The following is a 23,801-nucleotide window of genomic DNA, read 5'->3' as shown; positions in this document are numbered from 1 at the left end:
ATAATATTCTATAAGAAGAATAGAAGGAGTCGAAAAAACGCGAAATGTATAGATTGTAAACATCTAACGTAACTTGACTAAAAATAAGTTATTGTTACGATCACATACTATCTCTCAAAACCCCATCTTATAAGTCGTTGGGTAACCAGCAGGAAATTCATAACAAGGCATATCAAGAATGTCATGAAGCCTAAGCCTCGCAGTATCGCATTCATCTTGGGTACCTGTAAGCATGACCAGGAAAGGTTCAATCTTGGACTTGAGCAAATTCGGTGGGAGTGGTGCATTGGTAACCAATTCTCCAAGTTCTCTTTGTGTATCGGAGATCGATCGAGTGACTGCGAATTTTTCCATACTAGTCCGCCATAGTTCGGCGTAGGGCGTGTCTTGTAATCGTGCCTGGGGATACTGCTAGATGGGAGAATAGAAAGATAGACGAGGCCTGTCGTGTTGAAGCTAACATCAATCACGTACATTTCCGTGCCACCAACTGTCGATATGATAGACGAAGAATTATGCGAGTAGCCATCCAAGTGATGTCGAATAGCTAATGGTAAGGTATTGCTCTCTCGTACCTAAATCACCAGGTAGGAGTAAATACCGCGAATCTCAATTTTCAAAATTCAATGTTGGAACAGAGCACGCGGAGATGACGAAACAATCCTATTTTAGAGGGTCTACGAGATAAAAACTTGGAGACAGAAAGAAAAGAATACAAAGACAAGCTAAACGAGTGTGTGACTTAAAGCGATCCAATGAAAACAATAACCGTCGCAAGACAAGTAAGATATGTAAAGCATAATCCAGGACTTCATGATACCTTGCCTTAACGGCCACGCACGTCATTTTAGGCCTCTGTGGTAAAGGAGAGAACAGTGATAATAATGAGGAATTGCATGATGCTTGATGGGATAATGATTGGATTGAAAATAAAGAGGGAAAGTATAAATATTCATTAAGCCGTTCTACCATATAGCACCTGACTATTCGCATTTCATTTCAAAACATAAATAAAATTCGTAATTAATCACCTACTAAAGTATGATCAAAGATACTCTAGCTAATACAAAACAACATACAATAAGCCAACGGAATATCCATCCCTAATCAAGGCTTCCATTTAAATCCCGGATGTCTCCAATCCAAATCCTGAATTTGTTTCTGACTCAACCCATCCAACTCTGCATCCACATCTCTCGCTTCCCTCTTCTTATTATCCATCTTCATCCAGAAGAGCAACGCGATCGATAAAATCAATATCGTCGTTCCAGTCGCGAGATTGAGTCCATTTCCAATATGGTAATTCGGCGCGTCAGTGGGCAAGAACGACCACGTGGAGACGAGACCACCGATGTTACCCATCATGACAGTAGTACCAATTGCGCTGGAGCGCGCAGTATCGGAGACTACGTTCGCGGCCACTTGAGCATTGCAGAGTGCGCCAAAAGAGAAAGCTCCACTGGCGATAAGGAAAGTGGCTCCGTAGCGGGTTTGGCCATCGTCACTGGCAAGGAACATGATGTAGCCGCACATCACCAAGGGAGCGCTTGCAATCAAAAAGATGTTGCGTCGATCGAAGCGCCAGCTGAGAAATGGGAAAAGAACTGTGAAGAATGCACCGACAATGTATGGCGGGACAGTGTGTAGTTGTTGAGAGACAACGGTGGCTGTGGGGTAAATAGTTTTCACGATTGTAGGGGCGAAGAACGCAAGACCTTGGACGGTGATGTTGTTGAGGAGGAAAATGAAGGATGTAGCGATGGTTACTGGACTGAAGATACCACGAAGAACCTTTTTAGTGTCGAATGCATCCAAGACTTCAGTAGCTCCAACTCTCTCGGATTTAACACGAGCGATCGCGAGGTCTTTTTCTTCTTGTGTGAGCCATTTCGCGGTGGCGGGGCGATCAGTCAGGGTGACGAAGGCAATGACTGAGAGACAACAGGTAATGATACCTTCAATGGCGAAAAGCATTCGCCAAGTGTGAAGTGAGCCGAAGCTGGGAAGCTTCAGGATCCCCGAGGCGAGTAAACCTCCAAATGCACCAGCTAATGGAGCCATTACAATATACAGTGATAGACGAAAGGCCAATTCAGATCGACGATACCAACGGGAAAGATAATATGCGATACCAGGCAGCATACCTGCCTCAAAAATGCCTAAGAGGAAACGAACGCCCGAGATCGCGTGAATATTGTGCACGAATGCGGTGGCAACAGAGCAAATGCCGAACGCTAACGAAGTTCCTGGGATGAACCATCCGGGGCCCATCCATTTGCAAGCCATATTCGCTGGAATTTCGAAGATGATATATGAAATATAAAAGATAGATAAGACTTTGTTATAGTCGTATCCCGCCATATTTAGATCCTTCTCGAGTCCTGCTAATTTGGCATTACCTGAAACATCGATGTTAATATCGTCCGATGTGAATGGAGAAGTATTCTAACTCACCAATATTTGCTCGATCGATAAAACAAAATAGATATAATAATGCCACGGTGGGAACAATCATCAAATCAATCTTCAATCTCAACTTTCTTTCCGCAACGGGATCAAAAGTAACAAGTGACTGGCCATGGCTATAATCCGAATAAGCAACGATTTCATGCGACAAGAAACATCTAAGACTACTAACCTATCAGTCGCTGCATTACCTCTCTCTGCGATTGCATGAGCACCCTTATCTAGATGCTCCGAATGCTCATCATGAAAGACACCAGGTTTCTCATCTCTCGACTCCACACCAATCGTTCTCTCCTCAGCATTAATGTTTTGAGGTCCCATAATGCAAAATGAGGTAGTATTCTATATCAAAATCGAAGGAAAATAACCCAATTCCAAATGAAACGATGAAGAAAAATAATCCTCATCTTTCGACGGGGGATGCGGAATACTTTATAACTCCGGTTTCCACATCTTCCAACAAGATCTAGAATTGAAACAATCTGGGGAAGCGAAAACGCGGGGTTTGCCTTGGGCTAAAACCTGGCACTCCACAACCCGTCCACCTTCACATGTCGCTACCCCACAAGCTAAACATCGCATGCTCAGCTCTGAAGCGAGTAGGATTCACGTATCTAATCGTGTGGGCGCTACTTAGTACTTTCTTGGCTAGTGAGAGTCGGTCAGTCAATACGAAAGCGGGACGTTGACATGACTTAGATGAATGTAAGTAGATTAGTACCGAACGTGAGCAATTTACTTATCGACAAACTAGGGTTGGGAAAGACACTTACCAAGCATGCTGGGGTTTGATTAAATTAGTGTTGATCATGGTCGAGGATGTAGGGGAGATAAGACAACAAAGGCATATGAGAGGTTGTCGTGGCCAAGCATACACACACACACATGCATGCATAGCCAAACGCGAACGAAATTCATGCTGCGTGTGCTTCTACTTGGCAGATTGTGGGGATGGGAACTTGGCCTTTTCGTGGGGACGGAATAGTATATTTAACTGATGGAATGCTTTCCTGCCCTTTCATCCGGGACTTTAAAGTTTGAATATGGATTGGGAGCCTTAATTAAAGTTCGCGCGGTTCTCTGTTCGGCAAATGTTGACAGGTTGGGGCTGACTTTTTAATCCTTGTGAGTGGACGTATGAAAAGTAATGACATAATAAGATATTCGCATCCTTTTTTTTGGGAGTGCTTTCGAGAAGGGCTTGTGTTTGCTTTGTTATGATTTCATAATCGACGCAAATCCACTATGCGTGAAATGGTTGGCTGTTGCTGGATGGGAGGAGGAAGAGATGATGTGAATTCAATTAGTAAATACACATGGTAGAGCTATAGATTCGAACAAGAATATCATTAAGGTTACTTGGATTTCCCAATCCCTCTATACACACCTCCTTTAATTCTCTTGAATATGGACTGTAGTGCAGGTTCAAAAGCGTTTGAAATTCAAAAAGCCGTAGACTTGGGAAGACGAGGAGAAGAACGAAGAGCATTGATGCACCAAAGAGAGCCAAAGGCCATCGTCCTTAGACTACGATTGCGACCAGCGGAGATCCTGCTTCCCCTATACCTATATCGTCTGTCTCTCGCCCAATGCACGATTTTTATTTCCTCAAATACGGTTGACTCCAATTTTCAGACTCCATGCTGCCATAATATGCAATATTCGTAAATCATAAATTCTAACCACCTCATATTGAAATACCACTCTCCCACCAATGCTTTCCAGTATACCATCCAAGCCCTACATGCTCCCAACACCACCACCCGTGATCTTTACCAGCAAATCCTAAACCTCTAAGCAATGAAATGGGAATGGGTTCATATAGCCAAATTCCACCCCGAGCAAAGTCATCCGCTATCAACCATCCAGTTAGTAGACCCCATAATAAGGCATAGACTAAATTCGTTGCCTGCCTCAATGGGTTTGGGGTATTCTTGATATATCGAGACAAGACGGCACAAAAGCCAGTTTGCAGAAAAATTCCAACAGCTTGCAGCATGAAAAATTTAGGAGGATCCCATGGTTTTGTTTCAGGAATTTGAGATATACTACCGCCAGCATGCAAAATTCCAGATACACCAAAGGCAAAGAACGAGCCGATGAGCTTTGTAGTTGAGGACTTGGCATCTAAATATCCATTTGTGATCAAATAGTTTGTTGGTGAGGAGAATATGAGACGGAATATTTGATGCCAAGCACCTCCCCACAGCCCGGCAAGGCCTTTATTTGCAATGACCGAAAAAGAACCCCATGTGGTGGGGTAGTACCATGCTTCACCCCTGAGACCCATGAATGAGGATGGGCCGAGAAGTAAACATCCTACAAGAGGGGCCAAAAGAAAAACCATGTCTAAAGAAATGAGTACCCCAGCCATTGATAAAAGCTCACGATATAGAGAGCGTATGATTGGAGACAATACTGCAACATGTGGACGCATAGCATAATTGTTGGGACCAAGCCAAAAATATGCATCATTCATCATGATAGTTTTGACAACGTCGAGTAAGAAATATCCAATAATGAAACGGGGAACTTGAGCCCTGAAGAGTTCACTTCTTGTGTTAAAGCGCTTGATTCCTGTTCTAGATATATCATGTTTTGATGCTTCATCTGCAGATTCTCCTAACTTGTCGTAGACTGATGGAGGAGGCTTTGGTATATTGGGAATTGCCCAGCTCCAGCCAGGTCCACGAAAATTGATGATTAAGTCGGATACCCAGTCTAATCTCTCCCAAATATCATCTGGGTATGATTGCCAATAGTACTGAGATTTTGTTCTCTCATTTGCGACCCGCTGGCCATGAAGCGGCCCTATGGCTTTGCCGTTTGGTGCCTTTGAGTCAAACAAAAGTTTGTTCTCTCCTCCATTTACTCTAATGCGCTGCCTTACATCTGATTGAATACCATCTCCATATGCTGTAGTTATCCGCTTGTTATCCTTTGTGGTGATTTTGTTCTCCTGAATCTTCCTTCTCTCAATCCTCTTAGCATCGAACTGTGGCCGCATAAATAACAACCAGGTCAAACTTGTAACAATTCCATAAACACTCATCAAGCCTGCCACGAAACTGATTGCCATATTCGTGCTGCTGGTGTGCCATAGTGTTTTGAGCTGAAACCATGTTATAGTAGCCAACACAATCCACCGCGCCTTGTATAATATTGGACGATTCGTATGCCGCACACAAAGATAAATTCCTAGCAGTATAAAGCCGTAGAGATTATATGGTACCACCATAGGCCGAAGTGTTCCTTCCAACGCGCGATTTTCGAAGATTTGACGATAGAGGCCTACGACATCTCGAGGACTTGGAGGATCGGCTGGGTTTGCAGTGAAAAAGCTCGCCATTCCTCCTTGCCTAATGGCAGCATAGGCCAAGCAGAAGAGAGAGGGAGGAATAGAGAAAGAAAGATAGTACCAGAAGGGTAGTTTTGACTGCACTTGAAAATACCTTGTTGCTTTTAGAAATTATTTGACGCGCTTCAGCTGCGTGGTGGCGCAAAACGATTTGTGCGCCGTGTGACACTCTTCCCAGGACAAATGATAGAACGACAAGTCCTTGAGGTCAAATGTTTTAAAATTAAGATTTGTGATTGGATGAGTTGCATTTATTTTGTTGAAAATTGTATCTTCATGCGTTTTTCCGTGTGGATGTCGATGAGGTCACTGTGAGATAGCATGATCCAGGTCGAAGAGAAATTGTGGAACTGCCTTACCTTGTGCAAAGTGTCAAAGATGCACGAGAACCTCATATTGATATCTGGAAAGATTGGTTCACGGCAAAGGATCAAGAATATTGTATATGAATTTTGATGTTCATCTTGCTGGGACGCAAAGATTTTATTGTTGTGTTGTTGAGAGACAGATGCTCCATTCTTTCTTTCTGAACCCGCCCGTTGAAATGGCAGCCCATGGACCAATATAAGATTACTTTCCATGCTCAATCAATATGCCCCTCCAACCCTCCATTTTCTTGATTTGATAGAGCAATTATGGAATTGAATTGTCAGTCTTTGGTTTTGTCCTTTTGATGTCGCCTATCTAATACTACCAGGTATCTTGCGAACCCCTAAAGTCCATCTCTATCTCGAGGGACTGACGGCAACACTGTCTTGTTGTTCGCTCGACTGTCAACTGTCATGTGGTAGTATTGTCTAAGTTTATTATGTGACCGTGGCATAAGTAAGACCTTATATGTGACAGGTTACTTGACACAGCCAGTATACTTGGAGGAATGATATGTATCCATCATCAAGTTGCAATAGAAGAAAGACTTCAATCAAGACGCAAGACTCCAGTCATGGAGTAGTCATAAAGTCGAAGCGAGACCTTTCCTACTCATCTACAGTAGTACAATTTGAGATGACGTGTTGCTCAAGATTGTTCCCATCACGTGATCCGGAATCGTTGATCCGCCAACGAGAGACCCGTGAAAATGTTTATCAATAATTATCCTTGCATTAGCTTGAAATCCTTACCTTACTTCCTGAATGAAATCACCATTCACTCTTACCAAATTTCAAGACTGACTTACATTTATCTTAAATCGCGTCAAATGTAACTCTATCTAGAGATTCAATCCAAACTTTTACTAACCTCGACAAGCCGAATAGTTTACAATCATGGATCCATCACCACCAAAACGTGTTACCCGCGCGAGGGCAGCCGCAAAGTCAACAAAAGATACTGGAGTCAAATCTTCCAAGGTCGCACCTGCCGTATCGAAAGCAACCAAGGCCACCACCGTTACAACAAGTGCGAAGAGAAAGACTAGAGCAGATGAAGAGGATGAAGATCAAAACGACGAATTAGGAGAAGAGACCAAACCAGAACCAAAACCCACTCGCGGACGACCGAGGAAAGCTAATGTACAAGTGGAAACGGAGGTAGAGGAAACCATGGCTCCTGTAAAAGTAACTCGAGGTCGACCAAAGAAATCTACAATCGAAGCGCCAGCACCTCCACCCCCCAAACCTACAAGGGGTCGACCAAGGAAAGATGCATCTCAAGCGGAACCGGAATCAATCGTGGTCGAGGAACCTGCAAAGAAAACAACTCGCACACGTGCTCCTTCTGCTACGCTTTCACGCGCCATGGGACCGAAGAAGAGGGTCAAGTTTGAGGAACCAGACAAGGAGAATATTGTACCATCCTCACGAGCAAAGCCCAAGGCTGCAGAAACAGCCTCAGGTCTGCGAGCAAAACCGGTTCGAAAGCCTGTATCATCTGCAACAGCTTCAACTCGTGCAACTCGTGCTAGAGCCAAGCCTGGCCAGGACGAGAAGGTAGAGAAACCATTACCATTAAGCCCGAAGAAAGCGGCACAAGTTAATGCGAAAAAGGAACAATCGTCAGACGATGAATTATCGACAACAGTAAAGACTCCAATGAAATCATTGATGAAGAGTCCTGTCAAACCACCAGGAAGTATCTTTGATACTGCGAAAAAGATTGATTTCTCGAACTCCCTTGCAGCACAAAAACCTATTGAAGGAGCTGAACTGGATTTCCACGCATCTAGTATGATGAGTCCAGCTCGTCGACCCCCACAAACTGCAGAGAAGAAAATGAATATACCTATATCACTTGCTGATAAACCTTTAATGGAACCTACCCAGATATTCAATGCATCAACAATGGCAAGCCCTGCTCGACGCCCACCACAATCATCACCTTTCAAAGAGACATTGAAATCAAATGCGCAAAGGTTTGAATTTGGACATAGCATGCGATCACCTTTCAAACCCAATTTGTTTGCACCAGAACCTTCAACGACCGCATCTCCTTTCAAAGCATCTCTTCTCCAATCGCCAGCTCGCAGACCAAAATCACCCACCAAAGTCGATGAAGCTGGGTCACCAATCAGAATCAATCAAGGTGCTTCAATATTTGATGCTACTCCAAAAGCCAGCACCTTTAAGATCTCAAAATTTGAAACCCCGAGAACTCTCATGAAGAGCGCAATTCGTCCTGGTCCGATGTTTCCTCCAATCCCTTCAAGCGCCCTCAAGGACAATGTTTTCAATGGCAGTCCAATCTCAAAGGAGACAAACTCTTTGCCAACTCCTGTTCTAGAATTCTCCGGACGACTCTCGTCGATTATGCCGCGCTCTGCCGATCCAGCTTTATCACCTGCGGTTGAACTTCCACCTCAAACAGACGAGCCCGTAGAACTTGTCGTGGATGATGCCCAAGAGCAGTATGCCGACCCAATGGCCACTGAAGATACAAATGAAGTAGTCGAGACTATCGAAGCTCAGAGCACCACACCGCCATGTTCGCCTCCTCGCAAGGATACTGGCAGTTCGTTTGAGCTGCGCGAAGAGCCGATTGATGACAACTCAGATTCAGAAGATGAGCTTGCTCCTGCGGCTAAAAAACATTCATTTGCCCCGCTTGCCAAATTTCAGGTTTCTACTAACGACTTCGCTTCTTCTCCTGCAACACCAGTCCGACTTGGTAACATCAACAAGACTCCCAAAATGACTACAATCAAATCAGCGATGCGATCTTCAGGAAGATTTAATCAGGAAAAGATTGGTTTTACTCCTTTAGCGAAACAGCTCAGTAACTGGATGGCTGCAAGCCCTGAAAAATTTGCTGAAATCGAGGATGAAATTGCTGACCCTGCCTCACCCGCACGAAAGGTATCAGCGAATGAAGTGTTTGCCGACCTGACTACGGCTGCAGCTTCTCCAGCTGTTGCTTCTCCAGCTAAGAGTAGTTACTTCGAGGATGAGATGAGGATTCGAGACGAACTCAACATGGCCGAAAACGAATCTATTCCACTTGAAGCTCTTGAAGCTGAGACCAGTGAGCCAGAATTCGAGGATATTGAGCTCCTAGAGGAAGATCTCGACCTCGCAGAAGAAGCTGATGAGTTGTCGATGTTGGATCCCGAAGCATTCGAAGCAGAAAATGATGGTGAAAATGAAATTTCAGAGGAGCACGAAGAAAATGACGAAGATGAAGAACATGAAATTGCAGAGGAACACGAAGAAAGCGACGAAGATGAAGAACATGAAGCGACGATCATGGGCAATCTTGAAGAGCCTATACCTGAACGAGAGCCTAGTCCTTCCGACGCTAGCCAAGAATATGGGGATGAAAATGAAATGTTGATCGATCCCGCACTTTTGGCTTCTGCGCCTCAATCACCAACTGCACCAGCGGCTTCAGCTTTCACGACCCCCAAGCGTGTTTTGACCGAGAGAACATTCCATACCGTCGCAAAAGTGCCACTCAAAGGTGCTCATGAAACTCCAATGCGGCCATCACAAGCGAAGAGAAGCGCTAGTAGTTCGAAACTTCCAGCTGTACGCCCGTCTAGCTCGTTATCTCGTAACAATACCGTGATCTCATACTCGCCATCCAAGAGTACACCTAAATCTCAACAAGAAGAAGAATCCACGGAGAGTGCAGATAGCCAACAATTTGCTACCCCTATTAAGTCAGAGACTGTCACTTGGTCCACAGTCGCCACACCAGCCCGTACGCCACGTCCGGATCTCAACACAGCACTTTTGAAGGGAGTTGTAGTCTTTGTTGATGTACATACCACTGAGGGCGCTGATGCTAGTGGCTTATTCACCGAATTGCTTACACAGATGGGCGCCAAATGTGTTAAGACATGGTCATGGAATCCAAACAGTGATGACAAAAGCAAAATTGGAATCACTCATATTGTTTTCAAAGATGGTGGAAAGAGGACACTCGAGAAAGCTAAACAAACTGGAGGAGTAGTCTCTTGTGTTGGTGTTGGTTGGGTTTTAGAGTGAGTTTTTTCAGAGTTTTTTTGGTAGGCACACCTTATTTTGTACCAGTTCGCTAACAAGATCAATAGTTGTGAACGTGAAAACCAATGGCTCGATGAAGCTTCTTATGCAGTTGATACAGCCATGGTTCCTCGAGGAGGTGCACGTCGTCGTAAGAGTATGGAACCTCGTGCACTTGCTAATCTCAATGGCACCCTCGTTCCATCAACTGTACCTGCAAAATCTACATATTCAACCTTGACCTATCCGGATACCACACCACTAACTCTCAAATCTAAGAGAAGAGAATCAACACAGTGGCAAAAATCACCTATCTCCAACGAAGAGGGTGAAGTAGATGAATTAGGTGACGACAATTGGATGTTAAGCCCTGTTCCCGCTACACCTGCCCCGGAAACAATCAGTGCATATGCGGAAGAAGGATTGTGGGGTGCTGAGACACCAGGTGCCCAAACACCTTATTATTTCAAGAAGGATAAATTGGTACAGATGACAGCTCCAGGTGGAAATAAGAAGTTTGTGGACTTTGAAGAGGGTGAGAGCAGCGGAAATGGAAACTCGGGAGACGGCATGGGTTTCTTGAGAAAGGAAAAGGATCAGAGTGTCATGATGAGGTTGATGGCTGCTAGGAGGAAGAGTTTGCAGTGGGCACCAAAGGTGGGAAGTCCACTTGCCAAAAGATTTGATGGTGGATTGTGAGATCGAATTTGAATGATTTACGAATATGAATGGGAGTTTAGGTTGGGGAATACAATTTTGTTTGTAGCTGTATGCATTGATTGAGGAACTTTGCTACTTGACCATACTTTTCATCGTTGGCTAGCTGTTGATTTGAGAATCAAGTGAACATTGTTGTTAGCTTGAGGAAGATCAAATAGGATGGAGTGTTGCTGTTTTGGGAGTCACAAGAGACTAGCTTGATGTAATCAAACCACAGGGTATAGATGAATGAACGATGATGATTTTAGCAATATAGATTTGTTTACTTTGTACTTTCATTGACGATCGTGATCGTGTTGGACACTTTTTTGGCTATAGTACAGCTTTCTTGTTATCATCGAGGTATCAAAAGGTGTCAGGTCACAAATTTGTTCTATCTCTGATTGAAAATTGAAGTCTATAACAAAAATCAAGTGTCGCGTAAGGGAGCTTTATCTCGACTCAAACAGCTTCGAGGCTTTCACGGCATACATACTCAATCAAGTACATCCATCAATCATGCTCTGCATCGATATTCATGCAGTAAAGTCATGAAGTCCGGAACCTAATAGTTACTGATGCCGTTTCCAACACATTTACCAACCAACACATGATGCTGTTGATTCTCATATGCAATAAAATCAGCGTTCATTACGAATTTCCCTTCTCCCTCTTCCTCTTCTCTTCCACTACAAAATTGCGATAAGAGCACAACACACCCATTTCATCCTATCCTTCTGAATCTAATTACCCCCCTTCTACGCCTAAAACCATGCACACCCTCTTCACTCTCCTTCTCCTCCCCCTATTCTGACTCCTCTACACCACCTACGACCTCTGTCAAAACTACCAAACCGCGCTGCAAACCCATCTCCCCCTCATAACCCTCCCCTCCAGCCCAGACAATCCCCTCTGGGTCCTCACACAGCGCTCCATCCTCCCGCTCATCCGTCTCCTATACGGAGAATGCAACATCACGCGCTATGGGAAACTGGGCTGGGAATACTACGTTAAGTATTTGTGCACAGGGAGAAGGGAGATGCGGCTGTGCTAGTGACGCCGGGGTACAATTGGGTTTATGTTTGTGAGAAGGAGGCGTTTGTGGAGATTTTTCGGAAGAGAGAGGGGTCTCCGAGGCCGGTAGGTTTTTCTTTTGGGATTTTCGATGGGGAGAGAAGTTTTGGCTAACTTGATGTTTGGGGTTGTAGCGATGTGGGATGTTTTTGGACCTAATATTTCTACCGTACGTGTATTGGTATTATTACTATTTTAGCGTCCATCATTATCCATGAACAATCCGCTAACATCCACCCAGGCCAGAGGAGCAGACTGGCAACGCCAACGCAAAGTCACCGGCGCACAATTCAACGAACAAAATAGCAGCACGTTATGGATCCAAGCACTAATCCAAGCAACCGAAGTACTAGAATACTGGAAATCGCTACCAACACCCATTCGTCGTACCCATAAAGATACGAGAACGCTATCTCTTCATGTGTATCAGGCGCTGGATTTGGAAAGCCGTATTCATTTACAAAGGCGGCGGAATCCCCTAAGGAGGGCCAGATGTTTAATTATCGGGATTCGTTGGCTTTGATTTTGGAGAATGCTTTGATGATCTTACTTTTTGGACCGAAATTCCTCGGCAATAAATGGTTGCCGAAGAGGTTTAGTCGTTTGGGTCAAGCTTGCGTGGATTTTAGAGATCATATGGAGAAGATGGTAAGAGAGGAGAAGGAAATTATACATCAAGGAAAATCTGGGAGTCGGAATCTCATTGATTCGCTAATCATGGCGTCTGATGAAATGATTGAGTTGACGGGAGATAAGAGCGTGGGTGGAAGAGGATGAACACAAAATGAAGTGTATGGCAATATCTTTGTGTATAATTTTGCTAGACATGATACCATGGCCATCACGACGAATTGGGCTTTGTATCTCCTTGCTGCCAATCCAGAAGTTCAGGAATGGTTACGCGAGGTGATACTTGCTGTGGTTATCAAGGATGATAATATTCAATCGAAATATCAAGAGTATTATCCGAAATTGAATCGTTGTCTAGCTGTTCTGGTAAGTACTGCTTTCCTAATTCATCTATTGATAGGAAGAGAGAAACTGAAAGATATTCCAGCTCGAAACTCTTCGGCTCTTTAACCCCCTGATAGGAATCGCTAAATTAACAGGTGCGGAACCGCAACCTCTTACACTCAATGGAAAAACCATCGTCATCCCATCAAATACGCACCTGATACCTAATATCAACGCAATGCACTCGCACCCGAAATATTGGGGTCCTGATGCACTTATCTGGCGTCCTAATCGTTGGGTTCTCAGCCGGGATTTAGATTCCGAAACTCAAAGTCAAGAGGAAAACCTTCCGAATAAATCGATTAATCCCAAATCAACACCAGAAGAAGAATTTCTCTTCTCGCCACAGAAAGGTACGTATGTTCCTTGGTCAGAAGGAGCACGCGCGTGTCCGGGGAAAAAATTCGGGCAGGTAGAGTTTGTGGCGACGATGGTTTCGTTGTTTAGAAAAGATCGGATTGAGGTGGTTCCTGAAAAGGGAGAAAGTCTTGAAGAGGCAAGGAAAAGAGCCGAGAAGAGTGTATGGGATAGTGAGATTGTTTTGTTGTTACAGATGAAGAAACCGGAATTGGTGGGTGTGAAATGGGTGGAGGTTGAGTAGATGGTTTGAGAGTTTCATAGTATGGTAAAGTATGTGTTAAGTTCCATTCAATAATGGAGAATGGGAATACTTTGTTAGAAAATGTATTTCTTGAGCTGCGTAATGTAGGTACGTTTGATTGTAGAGTAAAGAAGCTACAGATTAGATAGCTGCAAGGTGCCGACCGCCTGCCTTAGTTCCCGGTGAGCCCTGTCCCGTTCCGTCGCAAAAGTCTAGCCTTCCCGTCCTCAGCCTCGTCAAAATTTCTCTTTCATGAAAAAGAAAGTTTTGATCTATTCTCCCTCCAACTTTTCCAATTGAATCCGAAATCAATCCAATTCCAATGAGATAATGTTATAGTCTTCTAAAAATCATATCAACATCTAACCATCATGTTTGAAAACCTCTGTACATTACCTCTCAGCTCCGAGCTCTTCACCCAAGCTCTACATCCACCGAACCTATTCTCTCAGTTGGTCTTTCGTCAGGTCATGTACAATGTTTTCGATTGCCGGCTGCTGAAGCTGCTGCCGAGGATGAAGATGGAGATACGAGTGTGGTGAGTACGGGGACTAGTACTATCGATACGGAATGGAGAACTAGGAGACACAAGGGAAGTTGTAGGACTTTGGGGTATAGTCATGATGGTGAAGGTTTGTTTTCCATTTTCTTCTTATGCCTTTGTTTGATTGGAATCTTATTTGACATCTGCATACTAATTGAAATTCTACTATTCAATTGACACATACTAACACCCAACCTCCAGTTCTCTACTCCGCCGGCACCGATTCCCTCCTCAAAGGCGCCGCATCTTCCACCGGCCAAGTAATCTCCAAAATCCTCATCCCGAACACCAACACCGATAAACTCGATCCTCCCACCCTTCTCCATGCCCTCTCCCCTCAAACTCTCCTCCTAGCCACCGATTCCTGCGCTCTCCATCTCTACGATCTCCGCGACAATTCTTCTTTCAAATCTGGTAAACCGGCGCAGACGCATTATCCACACGATGATTACATATCTAGTTTATCACCTCTCCACCTACGGAAATGAGCACGAGCGGGTTTAGCAAACAGTGGATCACGACGGGAGGAACTACATTGGCGGTTACGGATCTCAGGAGAGGAGTGCTTGTCAAAAGTGAGGACCAAGAAGAGGAATTACTGAGTAGTGTGTTTGTGAGCGGGTTACCTGCGAGAGGGAAATACGGGAGAGAAAAAGTTTGTGTAGGGAATGGAAATGGAGTTATTACGCTCTGGGAAAAGGGAGTTTGGGATGATCAGAGCGAGAGGATTATTGTGGATGGGGGTGGAAAGGCGGGGGTGAAAGTCTGGATGCTATGATTGCGATGCCGGAGGATCTGGAGGGCGGATATGGTGGGAAATGTGTGGTGGTTGGATGTGGAGATGGGAGTGTGAGGATTGTGCGGGTTGGGGGAGGAAGGGGGTTGTGGAGGATATGAAACATGATGATATTGAGGCGGTTGTTGCGGTGGGTTTTGATGTTGGTGGAAGACTGATTTCTGGGGTGGAGATACGGTTAAAGTTTGGCAAGAAAAGGTCGAGGAAGAAGAGGAAGAAGAAGAAGAGGAAGAGGAAGAGCAAGAAGATATCGAGGATAAAGACGATGTCATGGGTGATGGTGGAAAACGCGCATTGGAAAAAGACAGTGATGATAGTGATGCCAAGGCAGATAGCAGTGATGAGGAAGATGGTGGCCGCAAGAAACGCAAGAAGAAGAAGAGGGGAAAGAAAGGTCAGGTTGAAAATGGAATTTTGAAGTTCAAGGGCATGGAGTAATTTGTTAGAGTTCAATGGAATGATACCCAATTTGTATTCGTGTTTTGTGCTAAATCGTAAAATACATATCTTTGAGAATTGTATGTATGCATGTGCATGTGAATATATTAACTATCGAACCAACCATTTCTCGTCTTCTAGTTGTACGTTCTCATTTATATCGCTAGGCGTAAAACCGGAGATAATCCATTCCCCTCTCTCTCACCACGTCCGGAAAATTCATCAACTAACCTCATCGAAACCAAAACCCACAGCGACAAATACCTCGAGTAAAATCTCAAAAGCAAAAGAAAAAGAAAAAGGAAACAAACCTCATCGAGTACAGAGTAACGAACCTACCGAACGAAAAATATAGATACGAAATCATATCAAGTGTCGCTAAATGAAGGGGGTGATACCGTGAAAGGGGAGGGGAGGAGATTCAATCTATTCTACCTAGTAGTATACTATTCATCTTATTCTGTTTATTCTAATACATCTTTCCCTCTCTCTTCCTTATCAAGAGTGAAAAGAGCGAAAAGAAAAGAACCGGGTAGGAAAAAGAGAGCGAAAAGAGAAATAGAGAGTTAAAAATCTAATTCCTTGTCAAAGTTCCAAAAGTTATGTTTCCGGATGGTGAATATATTTCTCTCCTTTCTTTTTTACCCATCTACCCAACTATCTATCTAACTATCTAAACTTACAATATAATGATTCTTCAAAAATGTACTACGTATCAGCAGCTTGACTTGATCAAGAAAGAGTGTAATAGTTATTATTATTGCTATGTTCAGAAGAACTGCTATGCTTCAAATCATGCTGTGAGTTTTGTATTTTACTCTACTACTACTTCTTCTACTTCTACTTCGCGACTTGGGATTCTTTTGAATCCAGTACTATGTCATGTCATGTCATACTATGCTATGCTATACTATATATACATACCAACTCCCCGTCATTCCACAATGAATACATTACATTACATACGATCGTTCATTCCAATCCAGGACAATATACCCTCGACCCGAGATCTTTATCCAAATCCCCGTCCCCTCCTTTCACGCCCCTATCCCTCCCCCAAAATCATCACCAAGTAACAATAATATCCTTCGTGACACTTTCCCTCCCCACCCCAATCCTCTGCGAACAAAACATCTGCGCCCTCCTCTTCTCAACCACCACATTCAACCCCGCGATCTTCGCTCTTCTATCCGCAGGAATAAGTCCCTTTTCATCTCGCCACGGTTCCTCCAGATCTCGAATCCATTTACAGATGAATCCGCCAACGTAACTATCCCATACCCCTTCTCTATATTCTTTACTCACAAACGACATTGCGATTGCTTGATCTCTCAATATCTTAGCTCGACAATGCGTACCGACTTCGAAGAGCGGCATTAAGATACCCAGATTTGTGTGGTAGGATGAGGTGCTGTAATAAGGATGGAGATATGTACAATAAGTAATGATAGTTTGGAAATAATGAGTAAGTTGATCGTATTGAATTTCATCAATGAAGAAGGAGCCGTGAAGACGAATGGCACTAGCAGCGGCGTGGGTTTTGAGGAGAGCCGCCGTCCGAAATTCTGGCGAGTGGTGAGGAGACGCGAGACATTTTTGAAGAATAGATTCAGACGCTTTTTCCCAATGCATCAGATCTGCCAGATAGATATCGCGTTCTCGTAAAATTTCGGGTGGGAAACGGGCCGCAGCTACATAATCCATACAGGGATCTGCGAAGCCACCTTCGGCGCCGGAATTGCTCGGATTCGGAGATTCTTGAGACGTCGCTGCAGATTCTTCTTCCCCATAGATTTTACCGCATGGATGATTATCGCGTGATGCCGCAGGTGGAGAATGAGAGGCGCGTGGCTCTAGCTGAGTCCACGGATTATTATTTTGGCGTAAATCTGCAGCTCCTTCCCAGTCTTTGGGTGAAAAGGTTGTGGATTGCTCTTGAAAGTCAGTCTCTAAGAGTAACTTCCTCGCTATATCGATGAAATGAAGGTTCCTTCTCATGATCATCTGTAAATACTCGTAAGAATCCTTGATGTTCTGAAAAGTTGGGACTTGGGCTCCCTGAAGATGGTATCGGTTGAGTTGTTCCTTGATGATAACGTGGTGAGCTGGTGGGCGAATATCAAGGAAGTGCAAAACTTGTAAGTCTAAATCCGTGAAAGCTCTTCGAAGTTCAGGTCCTATGACGTTCTCTTTTTTGAATTCGGTGCCGGCTGCTGATGATTGATAGTAATCGTAAAGCATCATGATACCATTGGTTGCGTGTATGGAAGCGGATGCTTGATGTCCTTGTATACTCTCGATACAAAAAACTATCATACACGCAATCAAAGCTGTTCTTGGACTCCGGCTCACGTTTCCATCAATTGCGTTCTGCATACCTCGTAGACTTTTTCCATACTCTCGCAAGGCGTATTCAAAGTGCTTTTTGCTATCTGATGATTCACCCCCTTGGACCATCTCCTTGCTATACTTGCTGAATGCACCAAGTGCCACTAAGCCATGTGCGATATATGGCTCGATTTCACACACCTGAGGAATGATCTCGGACCAAACACTCGTTTGAAGTGGGCCTGCTAACCCTGCCGCAACATTCTCACAAAAGTGTTTAAAATACCTACCCTCTAGCTCTTCCCCAAATCGAGGTCCAAAGTATAACTCGATTATGGATCCTTGTGCAATATCAGAAATTGACCCTTTGGGTAAAATGGGCACAATTTGACGGGAATTCGGTTTGATCTTCTCCGGCTGTTTCGGATACCCACTACATAAAATTCCGAATTTAAAACAGCGAGAGCAGCCGGGCAATTTTTCGTCGCACTTGATTCTTCGGATCCTTTATATTCATTAGTTATGATACAACGGTGATGGTAATAATAAGGCTAGCACCTACTTGCAATTTTGACATCCTGTCTTAACCTTGGGTAATCTGGCACGAAACTTGATTTCCTTCTTCTGTAGCGCTGGAGTCTTAGATTTATCTATCGCAATCATTCGACGATCGGGTAAAATTTCACTACTTCGAATAGTAGCATTGTTCTTATCGTCGCTTCTAGGGAAGCGCACGTCTGGTTGTATATTTTTGTTGGTGGTGGTCATCCTCTCTGAACAGCAAAGTTGTGTAAGACACCAACATGGTGAGAGCTACATGCGCAAGATTTTCGTGGCCTTTTGACGCACCAACGAAATTGCAGCAAACTGAGGAGAGTTGTGGGAGAAGGAAAGGAACGAGATCAAAAGGGAAGAATGTCAGTTAAACTAAGGGCGTCTAACGGTTGAAGCAAGAAGGCACTTCGACAACATATTGATCCTAGCAATGCTGGCAAATTCTGCGGGGCTACTAAAACCTGGAATCCTCCTCTCCGTATTATTCTGCACAAGCATGTTCCTTTCAAATAATGGATACAGACCTGTGAAGATCGCCGGTGGAGGGCTTGCCCGTGTATTCGTAAGCTTACCTTGGACCGTTGGGGGCATTGCAGGTTTGATTGATGGTGATGATTATTCTGTCTATCTATCCAGCTGGGGTTGAAGGTCAGGCAGTGATGGAAGCGAATCGAGACTTTCATTAAGGATAAGGACAACAACATCAAACCCGTCTACTTGCAAGGAAAATGGTTCGACGTTGTGAACCTTAATTGAATGCTCGGTAGAAGAAGCAAGAGTGGAAGGAGGTACATACTGGTACTGGTAGTGACTTGACTGGGTTACTTACTTGCTATGCTATGTACCTAGTAGATGTGCACGAGGTACGTATCCAAGACGGCACCAAGCCGGTAAAATCCTACGAGCTTGGAAAAAGGGGGTGACATCCTATTGGTACAGACGGCAATAGAGGTATTTATGATTTATGATTAACTATACCGAGTATGATTATATGATTATATTCCCGCAACCGCTCTCGAGCCGCTCCAGCGCTTACAGCTAATGAGTTCCCACATTTCTTCTCGTTTGGGAAGTTTGGAAGAATTCTTATTTCTGTCGACATTTTACCACTTTCGTTCTTACTTTCCGGAGCCTGGTTGATTTTCACGTATATCCACCAATGACTACCGAGATTCCCAATAGAGTTTGGTCTTAGAGTTTGGTCTTAGAGTTTGGTCTTAGAGTCTGGAGTCGCTATGGGGATCCTCGGTGTACTCCCTATGACTACAATATAATATATTGGACACTTGATGGGATCTGCTATTGGGCTCGTACTCGTACATTTCCCCATTTCCCGCGGCAAACAGGAATAATGTGTTGTAAATTCTAGATTCCTTTCACACAGTGGATTCATTCCATCAGCATTCCATTCCATGTATGCATGCATGTGTGGATGGCAGCGTGGGTCGTTACACTGATGAAAACCGAGCTATCGGTATTCAATATAGTATTCGTGCTGCGTGCTGCCAGAAGGTGCGTAACGCAACTCCGCCACTAAGAAAAGCGGATTCGTCCTCTTGTAGATTCCCATTTTGTGGTATGTGCATTAGTCTCGGAATGCATAACGTCTGGCCGGACGAGTATAGTATGTTCAAAGTTCTAGACTCTGCTCTCGGCGATGTACGTCTTTTTATATATATCTGAAACAACAAAGACAAGTAGACTTCCTCTCTGTTCTTCAACAAGCACATAATTTTTGAGATCAACTGATCTTCAGAAAGTTAAATCCCCCGCACTTTTAGAATCGATGGTTTCCATCCGATCTACATGCTATTGTGTATCTATCCACATGCAGAACAACCACATCTTTCTGATGGCAAAGTGCGGGATGTACAATCTTGGATTTGTAGTTCCTAACTATGCTGCTTCAATGGCCCAACGGCAAATATATTTTCAAATGTTATTCAGGGATGATAAAGGTATGCGTCGGAACTATTTTCTGGCTCTTCATCGCCGCTGAAAAGGGCTCGAATAGTCTCTTCAGATCTGGCCAAACTTCTTACAAGTGTGGGATCTCTCTAGTTCACACATGTAAGTATTCTAACGCTGTGGGCACTTGAATGCGGATCCGATTTGTGAGCTGTATTGCATTGGATGGAAATTAGGATAAGAGAGGAGATATAAAGATAGAAAGATGAAAAACAGAAAAAGGGAAAAGGGGTTGATAAAACATCCATCTAGCATCTACACATACATGCACAAGCACAAACATTTACAGCAAGCCCCGCGACAAATACATAACATACATTATTACATTTAAAATCTACAAACCATATATACCTACCTACCCAGGTATGCATGGCATAATATCGTATCAAACTAGGTAGCGATCATATCATCGCGCTAGCTGTCAATCAAGCATAACAAGCCTTCCTTTCTCCCTTTCCTTCTCCCTTTCCTTCTCCCTTTCCTTCTCCCTTTCCTTCTCCCTTTCCTTCTCCCTTCCACCCCTTTTATTCATCTACACATCCCATCATCAAAAGTCATTCTCATGATCAATCTTCTCCCGTCCCTCCCAATAAGAATAATAACAACATGGAAAGCCTCCATTTCTTCAAAACCAAATTACTATTTCCTTCCATGTGCAACCAGCCAATGATGCTCCGAAATGCAGCTAGAATATTTGCAAAAAGTAAATCTGGGGACTACTCTTGCCTTTCGTTGAAAATAAGAAATTACCACTAAAACATCATTGCAATCTTTCCCACACATTCATTACAATGTGTCCCATTTGAAATTTTCCCCAGATCCAAACGCCATGATGTAAAAAAAAAGTGCCGTAAACAAAAGTAGGATGTTTGACTTCATGTAGTCTGAAGAATGAAAGCTTTACCAGAACCGCCTAAACGGGTATAGCTGTTCTGGCCAATAATCGAACATTATCTATGAAACCATCAACCAGTTTGAAATAATCGTTTGGTTCGCCATGTCTAGCTTTGAGAGCTTGATCAGTAACAGCTGCTGCTGAGAGTTCGATTTCAAGCTCGTGTTCTTTTTCAGTTCGAGATACACCCTATCATGATTAGTTGATATCCTAGTGAGGGTAGGTGCATAGGAGACTTACATTTGATACCAAGTTTTGAGTGACTTGAGTAAGGTCCACTTGATAATGGGATTGTCTGTAACTCAAACGATCCTTGTTACGATCCGGTCTTTGAGCTCCATCACTTGAAGCAATAAGTTCTTCTACGTTTCCATCAAACTTCATTTCAAAGTTTATACTAATTCGACAATCGAGTGCTTGACTAGGGAAGTAGAGATCCAAATCTGCTACTCGAGCTTTAATAATCTTGGCCAGAGGTTCACCAGTCTTCTGATCGTGTGTAACACGAACTTTAACAGAGTAACGTGGATTAAGTAAAGCCCGTAGAGCAGGAGGTAAAGTGCTATGCATCGAAGAAGGAAGCTCATAAAATTTGTCCGTCTCACGTCGATGTAAGTAGTCAATCTTAACACGTCGTTTCGACTGACCATTATTACTTGGCATGCATTCCTGGACTTTTTTATTTAAAAATTCGTTCAATCCTCTATGCTGAGCCTATACCTATGTTAGCGGGGCAATGGTATAAAATTCGTGTAACGTACCTCTGTCATTGTACTTTTGAAAGCAACAAACTGATTATCCAAAAGTACTGTTTCCGATCGAACTGGCAGACTCAATCGCACATTCGTCTCTTTACTGACAAGTTGTCCTAACTTTGCTTCAATTTCAATTTCCACGCCATGACTGGCTAACTCTCCGGTATCTTCTCGATTAACAACGTGCATGTAAAGAAAGTCTGCCACTAGTCTCGTTATCTCCGCAGGGGGTTTTGTGCCAGATATGCTCGGCTCCCATGGACCAAGAGGACCATCCCAATCATAATCACTTCCTGTAACAGGTCGAGGAACTGCCGGTGATGCCTGACGCATACCATTGCTTTCTTGCTTGATTAATGTAGCTGGTAGACTTTGCGCGGATGGCTGAGGAGTGTGTTGTCTTCCGTTCATGTTCTTACGGCCTAGACCCTTTACCCCCTTGGCACTTCGGGCCCATATTGGTGGCTCAGTATAACGAATCTTCTTTCTGGGTGGTGGTTGCTGAGGAGAAGGAGCAGCGGTAGAGCTAGATCGATGATCGCCGTTCATTTGTGGTTTAACTTCATATTGCTCGATTCGTTGAGGCGCTTCAAAGGACATTTCCCGATCTTCCATTTTACGCTTTGTAGAATTATTGAATTCTTCCGGCTGCTGCTGAACCATTGAATTTCCTCTTGTCTGACTAGGTAAACGCGTTTTGGGGCTGACACTGAGACTTCTTTCTCGTTCAATCAAAGATCTCTGTTGCGTGGAGCTTGTCGAGGTTCTTTGAGAGTCGTAAGCACTTTGTGGAGTCGTTGGCATTCGAGGTGGGATCGAAGCGTTCGCTGGCGCAGGAGAGATTTGATTGAATTGCGTACCGTTGAAAGGATTCGTGGGTACTGCTCGTTGCTGATAAGGACTAGTCGGTTGTGTAAATGCGCCGGATGATTGGCGTTGTGTTTGTAAAGGAGGGCCTAAAGGAGTTCCAGGTTGAGAGTGTTGAGAGTGTTGAGATTGTTGCCGTTGATGCTGGATTGGAAATTGATTTTGCGGTAATTGAATTGTGTGTATAGGACTCTCTTGAGTGAATTGATTTTGATACTGCTGCTGCTGACTGTGCGCTGACGTGGGTGTAGAATTCGAAAGTGAAGATTGTGATCTGTGATGTTGAAAATAGGGATTATTTGCCCCTGGTATCCCAATCGGAGGTGTTTGTGGAACTGGCGATGGTTGAATCTGTGAATTATATTGTTGTTGTAAATGCGGAGGTGGATTAGACTGCGGATAACTTTCTCTTTGAGGTTGGTGAAAAGTTGGAGGAGGATATTGATGACGTTGAGCAGGACTTTGGGGATTTTGAAGACTTTGCGGGAACGGGTATTGACCACTCCCGGCAATGCTTATTGAAGAAGTGGGAGTATGCCGATAAGGTGAGGGGGCCGAATAAGAATCCGTTGGAGAACGAAGGTCATTCGGAGGAGGAGCTTGAATGGGAGTAGGAGGAGGCGGTCGATTTAGATGAGTTGATTGATAGGTAGTTGGCGATGCATAAGGCCCACCATTTTGTGAACCGTACTCTTGTGATTGTGAGCCATGTTTGCCCGGACCTGGCGAGACTTGCGACGAATGACTATAATTCCTGTAGATTTGTTGTCCCTGGCCTAATGGGGGACCCGTTTGAATTGGAGTAACTGGTGTCGGCGCATTTTGTTTCGATCGAGCCCCTTCACCATTTTCCGTATTGATGATTGAACGAAGGTCCATATTTGCGACTCGTTGTCCAGTAGCGGTCGCAGCACCACCACCATATACACCCTTACGGACCCCACGAGCTACACTCTCGATATCTCTTTCAAATCTTCCACCGGCGGTTCATTTGTTGATGATGTCGAATTTCGTCGTACCGTTGG

The 23,801-nt window shown here is 44.0% G+C and overlaps 7 protein-coding genes across 7 annotated transcripts; 3 read left to right on the top strand and 4 right to left on the bottom strand.

The window, feature by feature from the left end:
- Nucleotides 1–1,107: 1,107 nt before the first annotated feature.
- On the bottom strand, nucleotides 1,108–2,787 carry Bfra_000056 (putative mfs transporter protein; the record flags this gene model as incomplete). The annotated part of the gene is made up of 3 exons (XM_037330506.1): nucleotides 1,108–2,399; nucleotides 2,455–2,582; nucleotides 2,639–2,787. 3 exons carry the CDS (start codon nucleotides 2,785–2,787, stop codon nucleotides 1,108–1,110), a joined length of 1,569 nt encoding a protein of 522 aa, XP_037196839.1.
- Nucleotides 2,788–4,153: 1,366 nt separating this feature from the next.
- On the bottom strand, nucleotides 4,154–5,815 carry Bfra_000055 (uncharacterized protein; the record flags this gene model as incomplete). The annotated part of the gene is made up of 1 exon (XM_037330505.1): nucleotides 4,154–5,815. One exon carries the CDS (start codon nucleotides 5,813–5,815, stop codon nucleotides 4,154–4,156), a length of 1,662 nt encoding a protein of 553 aa, XP_037196838.1.
- Nucleotides 5,816–7,089: 1,274 nt separating this feature from the next.
- Bfra_000054 (putative signal transducer protein) lies at nucleotides 7,090–10,941 on the top strand (the record flags this gene model as incomplete). Its single annotated transcript, XM_037330504.1, has 2 exons — nucleotides 7,090–10,241; nucleotides 10,311–10,941. 2 exons carry the CDS (start codon nucleotides 7,090–7,092, stop codon nucleotides 10,939–10,941), a joined length of 3,783 nt encoding a protein of 1,260 aa, XP_037196837.1.
- A 1,210-nt stretch (nucleotides 10,942–12,151) lies between these two features.
- Bfra_000053sa (putative cytochrome p450 monooxygenase protein) lies at nucleotides 12,152–12,792 on the top strand (the record flags this gene model as incomplete). Its single annotated transcript, XM_037330503.1, has 3 exons — nucleotides 12,152–12,184; nucleotides 12,257–12,401; nucleotides 12,446–12,792. The coding sequence occupies 3 exons, from the start codon at nucleotides 12,152–12,154 to the stop codon at nucleotides 12,790–12,792; spliced, it is 525 nt and encodes a 174-aa protein (XP_037196836.1).
- Nucleotides 12,793–12,849: 57 nt separating this feature from the next.
- On the top strand, nucleotides 12,850–15,408 carry Bfra_000052 (putative cytochrome p450 monooxygenase protein; the record flags this gene model as incomplete). Its single annotated transcript, XM_037330502.1, has 5 exons — nucleotides 12,850–13,011; nucleotides 13,073–13,600; nucleotides 14,034–14,262; nucleotides 14,376–14,588; nucleotides 15,143–15,408. 5 exons carry the CDS (start codon nucleotides 12,850–12,852, stop codon nucleotides 15,406–15,408), a joined length of 1,398 nt encoding a protein of 465 aa, XP_037196835.1.
- Nucleotides 15,409–16,473: 1,065 nt separating this feature from the next.
- Nucleotides 16,474–18,504, bottom strand: Bfra_000051 (putative transcription factor cys6 protein; the record flags this gene model as incomplete). Its single annotated transcript, XM_037330501.1, has 2 exons — nucleotides 16,474–18,241; nucleotides 18,299–18,504. 2 exons carry the CDS (start codon nucleotides 18,502–18,504, stop codon nucleotides 16,474–16,476), a joined length of 1,974 nt encoding a protein of 657 aa, XP_037196834.1.
- A 2,668-nt stretch (nucleotides 18,505–21,172) lies between these two features.
- On the bottom strand, nucleotides 21,173–23,655 carry Bfra_000050sa (putative mrna capping enzyme protein; the record flags this gene model as incomplete). Its single annotated transcript, XM_037330500.1, has 3 exons — nucleotides 21,173–21,343; nucleotides 21,395–21,868; nucleotides 21,916–23,655. The coding sequence occupies 3 exons, from the start codon at nucleotides 23,653–23,655 to the stop codon at nucleotides 21,173–21,175; spliced, it is 2,385 nt and encodes a 794-aa protein (XP_037196833.1).
- Nucleotides 23,656–23,801: the final 146 nt, after the last annotated feature.

The sequence above is a fragment of the Botrytis fragariae genome (assembly GCF_013461495.1).
Source record: "Botrytis fragariae strain BVB16 chromosome Unknown tig00000001, whole genome shotgun sequence".
In the NCBI taxonomy this organism is placed as follows: Eukaryota; Fungi; Ascomycota; class Leotiomycetes; order Helotiales; family Sclerotiniaceae; genus Botrytis; species Botrytis fragariae.
The sequence above is the reverse complement of the archived record's forward strand: the minus strand, read 5'-3'. Positions and strand labels throughout refer to the sequence as shown.